Source organism: Serinus canaria, chromosome 8 (genome assembly GCF_022539315.1).
Source record: "Serinus canaria isolate serCan28SL12 chromosome 8, serCan2020, whole genome shotgun sequence".
Taxonomy (NCBI): domain Eukaryota; kingdom Metazoa; phylum Chordata; class Aves; order Passeriformes; family Fringillidae; genus Serinus; species Serinus canaria.
The window spans coordinates 1906457-1921645 of record NC_066322.1 but is presented as its reverse complement, the minus strand read 5'-3'; the positions used below and the strand labels follow the sequence as shown (position 1 = coordinate 1921645).

The 15189-nt window shown below is 48.7% G+C and overlaps 1 protein-coding gene across 1 annotated transcript in view; it reads left to right on the top strand.

The window, feature by feature from the left end:
* ROR1 (receptor tyrosine kinase like orphan receptor 1) overlaps window positions 1-15189 on the top strand; it is a 157095-nt gene that overhangs the window by 104228 nt on the left and 37678 nt on the right. The window contains exons 2-3 of the mRNA XM_050977387.1: window positions 1687-1758; window positions 14675-14962. Of these exons, the coding sequence (XP_050833344.1) occupies window positions 1687-1758; window positions 14675-14962 (360 nt within the window). The remainder of the gene's footprint in view (window positions 1-1686; window positions 1759-14674; window positions 14963-15189) is intronic.

Genomic DNA, 15189 nt, shown 5'->3' with positions numbered 1-15189 from the left:
TCTGTGTGACCTGGTGTTTACAACTCCTTGGGACTTTTTAATGAAATGGAAGAGTTGCCAACACATCAAACAAAGGCAGAACATCTTTGCATATCCTTGCATGCCATGTTTTATGAGGGAAATCTGGGAATGAGCTAAAGGATGGTGTCAAAGCAAAATGAATGCACTTCAGAGCATTCCTGTTCTCTAACTCACAGATCCCAGCTCTGCCTTCCCTGTGCACCTCTGAGATCACCCAGCACTGGGGGTCCCTCCAGGGTGCAGGATTGGCCTGTGGGATGCTCATTTTCAGTGCATTCTCCATGACTGGCAGCCTGAGCACTGCTTGGTTTGATTTCACCTTCCCTGTCCCACACTCAGTGCTGTCCAACATGGCCCTCCTCCTTCTCCAGGTTTCTCAGGGCTGGCTGGACACAGGGAATTAGGAGGTGCTCTGCTTTCCCATGCCCTGGAATGTGTGTGCACACCCCTTCTTGCCACCCTCCCACCATCACTCTCTAAAGCTCATCTCAAATCTGTTTCTCCCTGGGGGATGATCCCAAAAGCCTTCCCTGATGCCAGAGCAGCCTCACAGGCTGCAGTGGATCTCCTGGTAGAGGGAGACACTAAATCCTGGATGAAGTTTGGAATGTTCTACTGTGACCTAGAGCTGAGGCAGGACATGCTCTAACACCACCCCTCTGTTTAAAATAAAAGTACAGACTTAAATCTCCATGCAGCTTTTTCCTGAAGAGTCAGGAATTCTCCCAGCAAGGAGCAGGTGCTGCTGGGGTTCAGATCAATTCTTCCAGCTCTGTTAACTTCAGTGTACAAACCACATCCCTTCTCATGCACATGGGTTTTCAGCATTCAAATAATTGTAAATTTTAATAGGAAACACCTTCAGCAGCCTCTCAGCGCCGTGTTTCCTTCAGCTCTACCACTGCAGAGTCCTTCTGCCTCTCTAAAACCCCTGGGAGATTTTAGGGTGGGTCAAGACCATCCCAAAGATTGGATCTGATGCCTCAGGTTTTGGCTTTTCTATTTTCACATTCTGTGCTGCTTTAGTGTGTAGGGCTGAGGTTCATATTATGGGATGGTGAGCTCTGCACAGAGCAGGGAGACAAAACAATTCCTGCTCCAGCTGGGCACCAAGGACAAATGATCCAAATCTCAGCCCAGGAGCACAAACCCCGTGGGCTGGAGAGAGAAAAACAAGCAGGGTGGGAGTGCCTGGGCTAAAGCTGGGCTGGGACAATGAACTGCAAGGTGGGAATGGAGCAGAGCTGATCCCAGGGAGAGACCCCGTGCCCGGCCGGGCATTTTGGGGCCATTTTGGGTCATCTTGGGTGCAGCCCTGGCTGGGCTCTGGTGCTGCCCAAGGTGGATCCATGGAGGAGATCCTTGGAATCAATCCCTGCTTCATTCTGGAGCTCTGCCCAGCCTCTGCTCCAGCTCAGCCTGCACAAGGCATCAGCTGTTTAATTAGCAGGAGGCCTGGCAGTGATCAGCATTGCCAAACAAACTCCAGCCCTGGCCCGCTGCCTTTCCCCCCTTGGCTGCTCCTGCTGCCCAGATGGCTCAGCCTGCCAGCACAGAGCATCAAATCGTTTTATTCCTAATGAATAAATCAAATCATTTGATTCCTGATGATACAGAATCCAAATATTAACAGCATCTCATGGTTTTTCTCTTTTCCCTTTCCAGGAGTGAATTCCTCGCTTGTTGCTGATTTCATGCCCACGTCCTCATGGAACATCTCAAGTGAATTAGATAAAGGTAAGCAGGAAGAAAAAAGACCCCAAACCACCTGAAATCAGATTTAAAAATCTCCATTTTTTCTTGACTTGACCAAATCATCAAACAAAGGGGATCAGGGGTTATTCAAGATAAACCTCGTTTGCCTCGGGATCCTTTGACATTTAATTCCATGTTGGTTTCTTGTACCAAGAAAATGTTCCACAGGGCAAAAATATTTCAAGATGTTCTGTCACATGTCTTTTTCTGGTGGATCTTGGGATTTGAGCTCAAAACTCACAAGCATCAGGCACTCAGTTTGCAATGATGTGTTTTATTACGAAATTTTGAGGCTTTAATAACACAAAACACATTTGCAGGTGGTAATTAGGTGTAATTTAGAGCTCTCCAAGGGGTATAAATTGTAAAAAAATGAGAGATTTATCATTCTTCTTCATTTTGTAAATTAAGCACTGCTAATTTAAGGCAAATTGCTGAGATTCCCTCATTGCCAGGCAGTGGCTGCAGCTGCTGGAGTCAAACCTGTGCATCTTTGAGGATGCTCTTAGCCACCCTCACTGTGCAATTTGTCAGCCACTTTTCATTTGCCATTCCCATCATTTACTGCTGAGATGGAAATTTCCCACAGTGGAATTCTGTCCCAGATGGTTTTCCCAACTGTTTTTGTCTGTTTTGTTACTGTTTTTTTTTTTTGAACATGTGCTCATAATGTTTGATGTTTATGCATAAATATGTTTTCTATGCTTGAGGATGAGGAGAATATGTAATTCTGGGTACTTTGGGTTGATCCTTTCACATCTGCTTTCCCAGCAGGGAAGGAGCAGGACTTTGTGGGGAAGATGAAAGTCAAAGGGCTGGTGCTTGCTGGTGGGAAAGGGAGAAAAGCTTGTGGTCATCCAGCAGAGAATTCCCAAATCCCAGCAAATGGCTGAGGGAAGGAGTTACAGATTGGTGCTGGTGGCAGCTCTGGGCTGTGCTCAGGGAACAGCCCAGAGCTGGGGAGAAGTGAAGCTGCTGCTTCCCCCAGGCAGGAGCATGGAATCACAGGGTGCTGTGGGTTGGGAGGGACCTTCCAGCCCATCCAGTGCCACCCCAGGGACACCTCCCACTGTCCCAGCCTGGCCCTGGGCACTGCCAGGGATCCAGGGGCAGCCACAGCTGCTCTGGGCACCTTCCTGCCCACCCTGCCAGGGAAGGATTTCTTCCTGATATCCCATCCAAACCTCCTCTCTTTCCACGTTTCTTCCCTGCTTGGCAGCTTTCTTTGGTTTTTCAAAAAGCAGGAAATAATTAAGTGGCCTAGAAAAGAAAACTCAAGAGTTTGGAAATGCCAGAGAAGGCAAAACTTTACTTTGATTTTGGAGAGCCCAATCACCGTGTGGCTGAACCATCTCTCAGTTACCTCCATGGCACCTGTTGCTGAGCTGGAGATATTGTCAGGAACAGGTAAAATGAAATTCCCGGCTCCTAATCCACCTGGAATGTGGCAATGAGCAGGTTGGGCTGAGTCCCGCATTCCTGGGGGATTACCGGCCCTTTGCTGCTCCTCATTAGCATCTACAGGGCTGGCACTGCCACACCTCAGCTCGGATTTACATACAAATTCAAACAAAGCTTCGTCAGAGGGGCGGCTTCTGGCGGGGCTCCTGCTCGCAGGTTTTGTCTTGTCTCACCTGAGCTTTCATGTGGGAGCTGCTGCTTCCCTCAAAGCCCTGAAAATCCCGCTTGGACCGAGCCAGCGCTGAGCTGGGCACTGGAAACCTCCGAGGAGGAAAGGAGGAGGCTCAGTTCCCATTTGTTTTGCATCTCAAGGAGTGTCCTGGCTGGAACAGCCAGGTGTCTGCTAAGGAGGGCAGGAGCCTGCCCTGAAATGGAGAATGGAAACCCCCTCCCTCTGAAATGTTGTAATTTGGAAATTAAGGGGCTCTCAGGCAAAGATATGGGAGTGGGAATAACAGCTCTTTACTAGGAAAATAAAATACAATAGTACAAAGCAACACTGCCAGAGTCAGAGCAGGCCCTGTCCCCTCTGTGTGAGGGTGGTGGCACAGTCCCATCCCAGGGTGGTGGCACAGTCCCATCCCAGGGGGGCTCAGGCTGGGGGCACAGTCCCATCCCAGGGGGGCTCAGGGTGGTGGCACAGTCCCATCCCAGGATGGCTCAGGGTGGTGGCACAGTCCCATCCCAGGGGGGCTCAGGGTGGTGGCACAGTCCCATCCCAGGGGGCTCAGGGTGGTGGCACAGTCCCATCCCAGGGGGCTCAGCCCTCCTGCAGTGCCAGCTGTGGTGCTGCTGGAGCAGGGATCCTGCCCAAGGGGGGAGTTTTCCTCTGCAGCTCCAGGGCTGCTGGAGCTGGGCCTGCTCTCCCTCTGGGAATGCAGGGCAGCAGAAAGCTGCTCCTCTGGGAATGCAGGGGGCAAAGGCTGCTGGGCTGTTCCCAGGGCAGATTGGATCCAGGGAGGAATGCTTGGCTCCTCCCCTGGGCGGAGCATCTCCCCATGGGATGGTGGGATTTGATCAGCCAGGCAGGGACACTCCCTGGCCATGGACAGAAGATAATTAATAATTAATGGCCCATGGACAGCAGAGATCTCCTGGAGGGAGGATTGGATTAGAAGAGGTAAAGAAAACTACCCCAGGAACAGAGGATAACTGCCCCACCTTCAACAGATGGGGACAGAGCACACAGCCCAGCCACATCTTGCATTTCCAACCCAAGAAAAGGAGTCAAAATCCACTTGTCTTCCAGGAGGTCACGCTGCCATTGCAGTAAAACTCATTTTAAAGCCTGTTAAGTTCACCACATGAAAGTGGTTTCCAAGCAGGTTTCCCAATTAAATCCCTGCCCACTCTAAGTGGCTCCAACTCTACCTGCTGCCTTTTGGAAATGAGCATCTCCTCCTCCAGCATCTGCCCCGTGTTGGGGAAGGAGGAGCAGCTTGATAATAATATTCTGCATTTTGAAATAATGACTTAATTTGGAGCTTTCCCTCGCTGGGTGAGTTCTGCAGTGATTATCCTACAACTGAGCCCTATTCAGGTTTCAATTTCTATTAAATAAGCTAAATGGACAGCATTAAACAGTTGCCTGTTTATTCTTTTTAGCAGGAAATGAATTTAAAAGAGACGCAGCCACCCGTGAAGAGCTGTTGAAAGCAACGATTGATGGGAGGGAGGAGGTGGTTTCTCACCAAAACCTTAAAAAAACAAACAAACTGGGCATAAAAAATAAAAAATAATCACTTTTAAAACGGGGGAGATTTAGCAATGAGCATTTCTCTCTCTTTCCCTGCTGGTAAACCATGGCATGCAGAGGGAATGCCACCAGGGAGAAAGAAATGAAAATATGATCCTATAAATATTTAATTCTAAAAGGAGAAATAAGGGAAGTTGGGGGGGGAAAAGGGGGCTGTGGTGGTAGGAAAAGCCCCATTCCAGGGGGCAGGTTGGTGGCAGCATGTGGAGCTTTTCACTGCCAGGTTTTGGGTTGAGATTCCCTTTGGTGGGGGGAGCCTGGAGCAGCCCCAGGTGGGAGATCTCCCATGGGACTGTGGTTCAAGAGGCTGGAAAAGCCTCATCCATGTGTGCTCCTGCCCAGGGATTTCTCCTTGGATTCTGTTCCCTGCACACTGCCTCCTCTTCCCTCTGACCCCCAGCTCCTGCTCCAGCTCTTTGGGAAAGCTCCCAGTTTCCCATCTCCTTTTCCTGCTTTAGAAAAGGTGAAGAGCCCTGCATTGAGCTGCTCCTATCCCACAAAACAGATCATGGAAGGAGAGGCTTTTCCTTCTTCCTTCCACCCCAGGTCAGTTTATTTACAAAGCAATAGCCCTGAATTGGAATGGGAGCCAATTTACATCTGCTACACTGGAGGAATTGTTTGGGATCTCTTCATCCTTAGGCAAAGATAATATTGGAGTCCTTGCCAGGAAAGAGTCAGCTTTGGAATATTACTGTAACTGTGAGTGGGATTCAGCCTCAGAGGCTGTTCATAAGAGAGTGATGGCTGGTGGTGCTCACAGGGGTCCCAGAAGAGGGAAGAGATGAGGATCTGGCTCCATGTTGCAGAATTATTATTTTATTTATGATATATATATTATTTATATATATATATATAATGTTTATTATAATATTATTTGATGATATATATATTATATTAAAACTGTACTAAAAAAAGAAAGGTTTTCATCAGAAGGCTTGCAAAGAATAGAAAAAGAATGGAATGACAACAAAAGCTCCTGACTGTCAGAGAGTCTGAGCCAGCTGTGATTGGGCATTAATTAGAAACAACCACATGGACTAATCAAAGCTGTACCTGTTGCATCCCACAGCAGCAGAGAATCATTGTTTACATTTTGTTCTCTAAGCCTCTCAGCTTCTCAAGAGAAAAATCCATGGCTACAGTGATGCAGCTGCCCTGGGGTGGGTCCTCCCAGTGCCCCATTCCCACCTGCAGCCTCCTCCAGAGGCACAGGGATGTGTCCTGGCTGTGCCTGAGCTGCAGCTCATTTCTTTTGTTGGCTCCTCCTCCTCCTCTCAGGATCTCTTCCCTTGGTTCTTCAGCTTCCAAAGGAACCACTGCTGTGAGTTTTTTGCCTGTTTTCCTTTTCCTTCCCTGGCCTATCAGCTCTGGCAAACAAGTATTTGGAACCATTTCCATTTCCAGACATCCCCCATGCCAAGCCCAGCCTCTGTGGGGCACAGCACTTCCCAGGGCCTGGAGCAGACATTCCCTGCAGAGCTTGGCAGAGGATTCAGCTGGGATTTATCCTTTCTATTCAAAGGCATATCAAGGATCACTTGAGAACAGTGATCTGGGGATGCACGGCCCAAAAATGAGTGTGGAGGGTCCAAACAAGAGGGAGAGGTGCAGTGTTTGGGATGGGTGTCCTGAACTCCCTGGAGATCCTGGTGTGGGCAGAACATTCCCTGGAAGGGCTGGACAGCAGCTCCAGCCCAGCAGGAAGGTCTGCAGGGGATCAGGGGAGCAGCCAGCCAGCTCAGGGAGCCTTTGGCTCACCCTCACTGGCAATCCCAGGCTGAAGCTGCTCCCTTGGCACATCCTCCCAGGCAGGGAAAGGACCTGGCTGGGAGAGCTTTGAGGGAAAATCTGTCATCTCCCAGGGAGGATTTGACTCTTAGGCAAACTACATCCCAAACACACCCAAAGGTGGGGAAAACCAGGTGGGTCGAGGCCTCCTTCCTTTGGTCCCAGTCCTTCAGAGATTCCAGATTCTCCTTTGAAATCACGGGATGCGAATTTGATCCCTGTGCTGAAAGGGGAAGAATTACAGCTTTCACATTCATGCACAATTTACCTTTCTATTTTCCTTTATTATCTGGGGGATATGGGGTAAATCAAGCTCCCCTGATGGGGCTCAGGGTTCTGATTCGAGTTGTGGGGTCCCCTTAGCAGCAGGGCAGTAAATTACTGCTACTTTGTTTGAGGATTTTTTTAGCCACAGTACATTAGCTCCTTTTGTTTGCTTTTCCACTGACGGAGTGCACGTTTTTATTTGAGAATTTGTGTTCCTTGAATGTCTCATTTATAAATAATACAGGGTGTGAAATTCGAAGGTCACAGAACACAGCCTGGAAGTGAAACCACCCCTGAGTAACTTTGGGCTCTCACGGCAAAAATCTTCCACAAAAAGCTGCACTCACATCAAATTCTTTGTATACTCTGAGTGTGTGCAGTGAATATTGACCATTATACATAAGGTAACTATATATAATAACCTTTTCCTGGCTCATCCAGCTATCTTTGTTTATTTGAAAGATTGATAGATCAGAGGGTCAAGGGACGTGTTTTATTGTACGTTTCTGTTCCAAATTTCCTGACATTTTTGGTTGAAAAAGAAAAAAAATAGACCTTTAAAAGGCACAGAAAAGGCTAATAAGAACCAGATCCTAAAGTGATGCTATGTCAAAATGTCAGAAATAACAGCTTTTCTTTGACTCCACAGCATCAATCTTGAGGCACATACCTTTCCATACACCCTCCCTTTAATGCTTGGGTTTTTCTTTGTGGCTCTTTACTGCAGAGCAGCTTCTAAAGTGACAACAAAATCCCTTGATGGTTTTCAGTAGTTGGCTTTATAGCTGGATGTGGACATTTGTTTACCTATTCCAAATCACTTTTTTTTTTTTTGGTGATAAAGTTTAGAGGTTTCCTACTTGGGCTATAAAGCTGGTTCCTGAGTAAAGAAAAGCTTCATTTCCCCTCAAAGTGACCTCTGAGACATCTGTCCTTAAACCTCAGAGCTGGCTGATGAAAGGAGGGCCAGAAGCAACTCTCAAATGCATCCAAGAGTTCATGGAGAGCGGGGAGTTGCCCAGTTCCCACCCAAAAGCAGTGGGATTCAGGTTCCAGGTAATTTTTTGGAAGTTTTGTTTCTCTCCACAAACCCGGCACCGTCTCTAAGCTGCCAATAATCAGAAATATCAAAAAGGATTCTGAGAACTCCCAGGGACAGTCACACATGGGGATCTGAAAAGCCATCAGGCCTCGAGCTGTGCCCTGCCTGGTTGAGGTCAGGGAGTTATCCTGGGTGGCACTGAGCCCTCTGGATGGAGTCTGGGAAGGGAAAGTCCAGGACAGAACTTCCATGTGCATCCCAAACTGACTCCTGCACATCTCTGAGGAAACCCACGGGAAGTAAAGCTGGGCAAGCTGAGGCAGCAGAAGGTTTCCTTTGTCCCAAGACTGCAGACATTGGATATTTCCACGTGATTATCTGGACTTCTTTAACCCTGATATTCTTCAAGAGTTGCCAGATGATGACTTGAGCGCAGCATCTCTTCCCTCCCATTCCTCTTGTCATTCCTCTTGTTCGTTCATTTAAAATAAGTGAAATTCCAAGTGGGATTTCCCTTTTACCCTTTTAATGACAGGGTCTGATGACCAGAGCCACGGGGAGTTGTCTTCCTCTGTGAGTGACTGCAGCTCCAGCAATCCATGGGGAATCCTTTTTCCAAGGGATGTGTGTGGCCACGCTTCCATCAGAAATCCTGCTGCTTCCTTCCTTTTCATGGAGCAGCCAGCAAGCTCCAGCATCCTCAGTCTGGGTGGACGCTGTGTGGTTGGCCTTCTCCAAAGAGAATTATTCCCCATGGGAGATTCCCAGTGGAGTGAGCTCGGTGGCGGTGCCGATGTTTGTGGGGACGGAGCACATCCAGGTGTGACTCATGGATGATCCAAGGCCCTGGATGAATGAAAATGCAGCTTTCCCTGAGACACTTTTGGGCATTTTTCCAGTGTGTGCAGTGACAAAGAGCCAGGGAGCTGCCAAACCTTTCAGTTCACAAACACAATTCAAGGCCATGTTCACAGAATTCCCAGAATCCCTGGGTTGGAAGAGACCTTTGAGATCATCGAGTCCAGCCCAGCCCCAACATCCCAACTCAACCCTGGCAGCCAGTGCCACATCCAGGCTTTGTTAAACACACCCAGGGATGGGGCTTGGTCAGCCTGGTCTAGTGGAAGGCTCCCTGCCCATGGCAGGGTTTGGAATGAGCTGATGGCTGAGGTCCCTCCAAACATTCCAGGATTCCATAAATGCAACAAGCACTGGAATGTTGGTGTCCCAGTGCCTTACTCCAGCCAGGACAGGTTCTGCTTTCTGTGCTGCAGTGCAGGTTTGAATCTTCAAATCCAGAATGAAACAATTTCTCCAGGCCAGCAGCTGGAAAAGGTGTCCCCACAGCTGTCTGAGGAAAGGTCTGGGGATGTTTGCAGAGAACTGTGGTGTTCCCCATCTGTACTGGAAGGAACTTGGCTCTCCAGCCTTTCTTGTGCACCTGGATTAAAGCTGGTTTAAGCTTGAGCAGAGACTTTAATTTTAGCTTTTCTTCCACTATCCCAAAAGATCAGAAGGGCAGAAAGAGAAGGATAAATGAAACAACAACTCTTCTCACAAAATGACCCTTCCAGGGTCTATTCCTGCTTCCCCATCGTGCTTTAAACACCTTGTGAAATCAGAAACATGCAGCACACACGGTGCTGGGGGGGAAAGGTCTCGCTGTGACCAGCAAAATCCTCCTGCCAGCCAAGAGGGTGTTACTGCTCTAAGCTGTGTCTTTGGTAATTCAAGATAGAGTAACCATGTGGTCACAGAGCAGATTAACATTCCTTGGCCGGCCAGGACGAGCTTTTATTTTGAAAGCCACCTGGGTTCCACTTAAAAGCAGTGGAATAGTGGAGGATTTATTAGGGCTGGGCAGGCTCCTATTTAACAATGTCAAGGCAGAGCTGTGGAAATACAGACACTTTTCTTCTTTGGAGACACGCAGGGCTCTCCCTTTCGTCCTTGCACAGCTGTTGCTGTTCTGTAACATCAAACCAGCTCAGAGTTTGGCCATGAAGGATACCTAATATTTGGGTTTTATATGCAGTGTCTCCAATTTATGCGCTCAGAATCATGAGGATGACTTATGATGTGTTGTGTTTGCCTTGGCAATGGCTCAAACCCAGAAATATATTTCAGGCTTGGCTTTCCAGATATTATCTCAAGTCATTTAAAAGTTCATTATAGGGCACCCGCTAGTGCTGCTCTAGTAAAGGGGCTGTCAGCATTTTTCAAGGGTTTATAACTCAGCCATTAAAAAAAAACCTCTCTGTGGGCTGAAACTTGGCATTCGGGGTCTGGGCCCAGCAGTAAATTGTTTTTACAAATTAAAAAAAAATCAGTTTGACTATTATTAAATTATAGGTGGGTTAAATTTTATTTAGAACTCTTTCAGGCTATTCTCCCGTCCTTCTGTAAATTAAAACGTTTCCCAAATGTTTTTATAGAGTGCTACTCTAAAATATGGACAGGCTTTTGTTCTGTGCTCGAAACCCTGAGATTTAACTTAAAATATAATAACAGTGCTTATCCCAGCATAGCACTTTTCACCTTCAAAGTGCTTTATGAGCATTATCTCATTAATGTACATAGCAGCCTCCCCATGATGTAAGAGGGATTATTATCCTCACTTTATGGCTGGAGACATCGAGCCAAAAGGTTTAGGGCTGTTTTTAAAAGGCCTTAGTTGCACAAATCCCATGTGAGCTGTGATTGGCTTTGGGTGGCTACTTCCCTTTGGCTCTTCTAAAAATCACAACTGAGCTGATTCACCCAAGGCTGCTCCCAGCCAGGATTAAACTCACACTTTCCAAAGGCCAGTGCCACCAGACTGGATCATTCCCAGTGCACAAACCCTTCCTTTCTCCTTAGAAATTGTTCTTTAGGTCAGAGGGACTCAACTCCGTCTGGGGAGCTCCTGGATGGCAGAAGAGGGGCAGGGGAATTATGGTGAGATGGTTTGGATTGGAAGGGATCTTAAAGCTCATCCCATTCCACCCCTGCCATGGCAGGGACACCTCCCACTGCCCCAGGCTGCTCCAGCCTGGCCTTGGGCACTGCCAGGGATCCAGGGGCAGCCCCAGCTGCTCTGGGCACCCTGTGCCAGGGCCTGCCCACCCTCCCAGGGAAGGATTTCGCCTTTGATGGGTTTTGGAAGGTGAGAGACACAATAAAAACACAACTGGGCTTCTCTGCAGCCCCTCCACACCAGGCAAGGGCAGCAATGGAGGAGTTTGGTGCGTGCCAGGGAAGGGATGCTCATCATTTTGTGTGCCTCAGCAGCAATCCAAGGGTTTTGGGGAGTTCACTTTCAATTCCAAAACTGCTTTATCTGTGAGAAACATCTCCCAGAGCTCCCAATGGCTTCAAACCCGCCCTGTTTAAATCTCATCTCAGGTGAGCTGCTGGATCTGGTTTATGATTCAGATGCTAAAGGTACGGATTTGAGGATTAATCTAGGCTGAATTTAGGAGATGAATTCGTTTTAGTGTTTCTGCAGTAGCTCCTGGAGGAAGGTGGAGAACAATCAGAGCTGAGTCAGCAGCTCCTGAGGCCACTTGTGTTGGTACTTACAGAGAAGTTGCAGCCACACTTTTTCACTGATTATAATTTCTGTTGATACTTCAAAATCCTTTTCCAGCCTTTGGAAACTTCCTCACTCCTTTATTTGCCTCTCCTGTATTCCTCAGGACCTTTAAACCACGTTTGTCAGGCAGCCCATCCAGGGCTGGAGATGGCTGAAGGAGCTTTATCAGGAATTGAACAAGTGGCTGTGGTTGGGTAATTAACGGCGTGGGGTAATTAACGGCGTTGGGTAATTAACGGTGGTTCTCTGGCCCCAGGCCTTGAGCTGGGCTTTGTTAAACCCAGACTGTGCAGAGAGCCCAGGAATCCATGGGCTGGCTGCAGCTCTGCTTCCCAGGCAGGGTGTGAGGATGGCAGGGCAGAAACCTGCCTTGGGATGGAGCTTGGAGAAATGGTGCTGGGCAGCTGAGGAGCCATGGGACAGCCCTGAGAGTGACTTTGGACCCTGCTCTCTGTCCTGCAGGGCTGGGATCTCTGCCCTTTTAACCCACCCACAGGTTTCCTGAATAATTGGATCCGTGGGAGTGTAGGAACAGCTGTATTTTCATAGAATCATGGAATGTTCAGGTTGGAAAAGCCCTTTAAGATCACCAAGTCCAACCAGAACCATGTTCACCTCTAAACCACGTCCCCAAGTGCCACATCCAGTTTTTTGTACATTTCCAGGGATGGTGACTCCCCCACTGCCCTGGGCACTTTGTTTAAACACTTCACAACTCTTCCCAGAACATTTTTTCCCCTGATTCCCAATCTAAACCTCCCCTGGTGCAACTTGAGGCCGTTGCCTCTCACCCTGTCCCTTGCTCCCTGAGAGAAGCCCAGTCCCACACCTGCACATTAGAACTTAATTGAAAAAATACACGTGGAAAAAAAATACCTGTGGGCAGGGCCTGGGTGCCAAATGCTTGTCCCAAATGGCTCCTGGGACCAGGTGAGGACAGGGAGGCTTTGTTCAAAGTGCTGTGCAAACACAGGGTAAGTTGTGTGCTAAACAGATTAAAAACAAAGGCAAGAGATACTGCTGGCCACAAACCATCATGAAGGGAGGAGCTGGGCAAGCCAAGATTACAGGAATAATTAGGGAAGTGGCTTACTTAGGCAGGCTGGGTGGCTGAGCTGGTTTGGAACGTGCTGGAGGGTTTTTTTCACACTTTTAGGAAGGTTTCTTGCTGGAGTGAACTGCAGATGGATTTGAGAGTGATGGAGCACAAAGCAGCACAGCGCCAGTTTGGGGATGGAAGTGTCCAAGGCCAGGTTGGACAGGGCTTGGAGCAACCTGGGAAGGTGTCCCTCTATGGCAGGGGGGGGAATGGATGAGCTCCAAGGTCTCTTCCAATCCAAATCATTCTGGGATTCCAAATTCACTGATTCTGGCTTTTCTTGACCTCCTGGTCTGGCTCTGAGAGTTCAGGAGCCAGATACAGTCAGGATTTCTCATTCCTTGGCCATCCTGCTGGGACAGCCAGCAGCTGATGGTGGCCACCATTAGTTTTGAACCTCTGGCATGGAGGTGAGAGCCTGAGGATTCCATCTCCCATCCCCAACCCATCTCCCTCCCTGCCTTTAAAGGATTTCATGAAGTGGTGAATGCAGTGAATGAGGAACGGGGCTCTTCCTGAGGGATGCCCAGTGAAACAGCCTGGACAGAAGGCTCAGGAATGGCTTAGGAGAGACTCATCTTCATAATTTTAATTTGATTTTTCAGTCATGAGCCCTGTTTCAGAGTGGAGGTAATCTTCAGTACTCTTAGCCATGAAAACATTGAGTGAGAATAAAGTCTCCTTTCCCAGATATGATCCTTATTCCTCATCTCTGCAGCTGGTGATTACAAAATCATGGACAACACACTATCTGTTCAACCTGTGGGTCACTCAAATGGCTTGGAGACAGGATCACAGAATCCTGGAATGGTTTGGGTTGGAAGAGACCTTAAATCTCATCCAGTGCCACCCCTGCCATGGGCAAGGACACCTCCCACTGTCCCAGGCTGCTCCAAGCCCTGTCCAGCCTGGCCTTGGACACTGCCAGGGATCCAGGGGCAGCCCCAGCTTCTCTGGGTCACAGCATTTGCACTTCTGAATAGTTCCTTTCCCGTGTTCCTGCATTTGGTGGATTCTGGCATGAGCAGAGGCAGGTCAGCAGTCAGCATCAAAATGAGCAACTGGAGGGCTGAGATGTTCTTCCTGTGTTTTGGTTAGGAAAAAGAAAAGAAAAAACGAGCAGCAGTGTTTTTTCTGTGCTGGATGAAGGCAAATAGGAGATGTTGGAACAGCAGAGGGAACCTGTTACCTTGTTCAGAGGGGTTTCAGGATGAGGGAAGAGACGAGACAGTTGACTCCATGCATCAGAAGGTTTGATTTATTATAATATGATATATAATATATAAAAACTATACTAAAAGAATAGAGAGAAGGATTTCACTACTAAGTTATGCTAAGAATAGAATAGGAATGTCAACTAAACTCTTCTCAGACCGAAACCAGCCGGACAGGTGTTCTGTGATAGGCTCTTAATTGGAAACAGTCTGACGGGGCCAATCACAGATTTCTTCTGTTGCATTCTACAGCGGCAAATAAAAATTGTTTACAGTTTGTTCCTGAGGCCTCTCAGCTCTCAGGAAGAGAAAAATCTTAAGTAAAAGATTTTTCATAAAACACGTCGGCAACAGGAACCCTGCTATCCAATCCACCTCCTTTGTGTCTCATCCAGAGACAGGCAGGAGCTTTCTCCACAATGACATTCCCTGCTCTGGAATGTCATCCCCTTTCTTTCCTCCCCAACAGAGACAGGCAGGAGCTTTCTCCACAATGACATTCCCTGCTCTGGAATGTCATCCCCTTTCTTTCCTCCCCAACAGAGACAGGCAGGAGCTTTCTCCACAATGACATTCCCTGCTCTGGAATGTCATCCCCTTTCTTTCCTCCCCAACAGAGACAGGCAGGAGCTTTCTCCACAATGACATTCCCTGCTCTGGAATGTCATCCCCTTTCTTTCCTCCCCAACCCCAGATTATTTCCTGACGCTGGACGAGCCCATGAACAACATCACCACCACGCTGGGCCAGACGGCAGAGCTGCACTGCAAGGTGTCAGGGAACCCCCCTCCCACCGTCAGGTGGCTGAAGAACGACGCGCCCGTGGTGCAGGAGCCGCGCAGGATCTCCTTCCGAGCCACTGCCTACGGCTCCCGCCTGCGCATCCGCAACCTGGACACCACCGACACCGGCTACTTCCAGTGCGTGGCCACCAACGGCAGGAGGACGGTGTCCACCACCGGCGTGCTCTTCGTCAAGTTCGGTGAGTCTGCTGCTCGTGGGCTGCCCCAGCTCCTCCCCAGGAGAAGGGGTTCGTTCTCCAGGGGGTTAAGCGGCGAGCTGGGGTGGAGGTGGTGAGGGTGGAAAAGCCAAGGTTGTTGAATTGGTTGAACTCGGGTTGTGCAGAGAGCCCAGGAATCCGTGAGCTGGATCCAAATGGGCTTCCCAGAGAGGGTGTGAGGATGGCAGGGCAGAAACCTGAGAAATGGT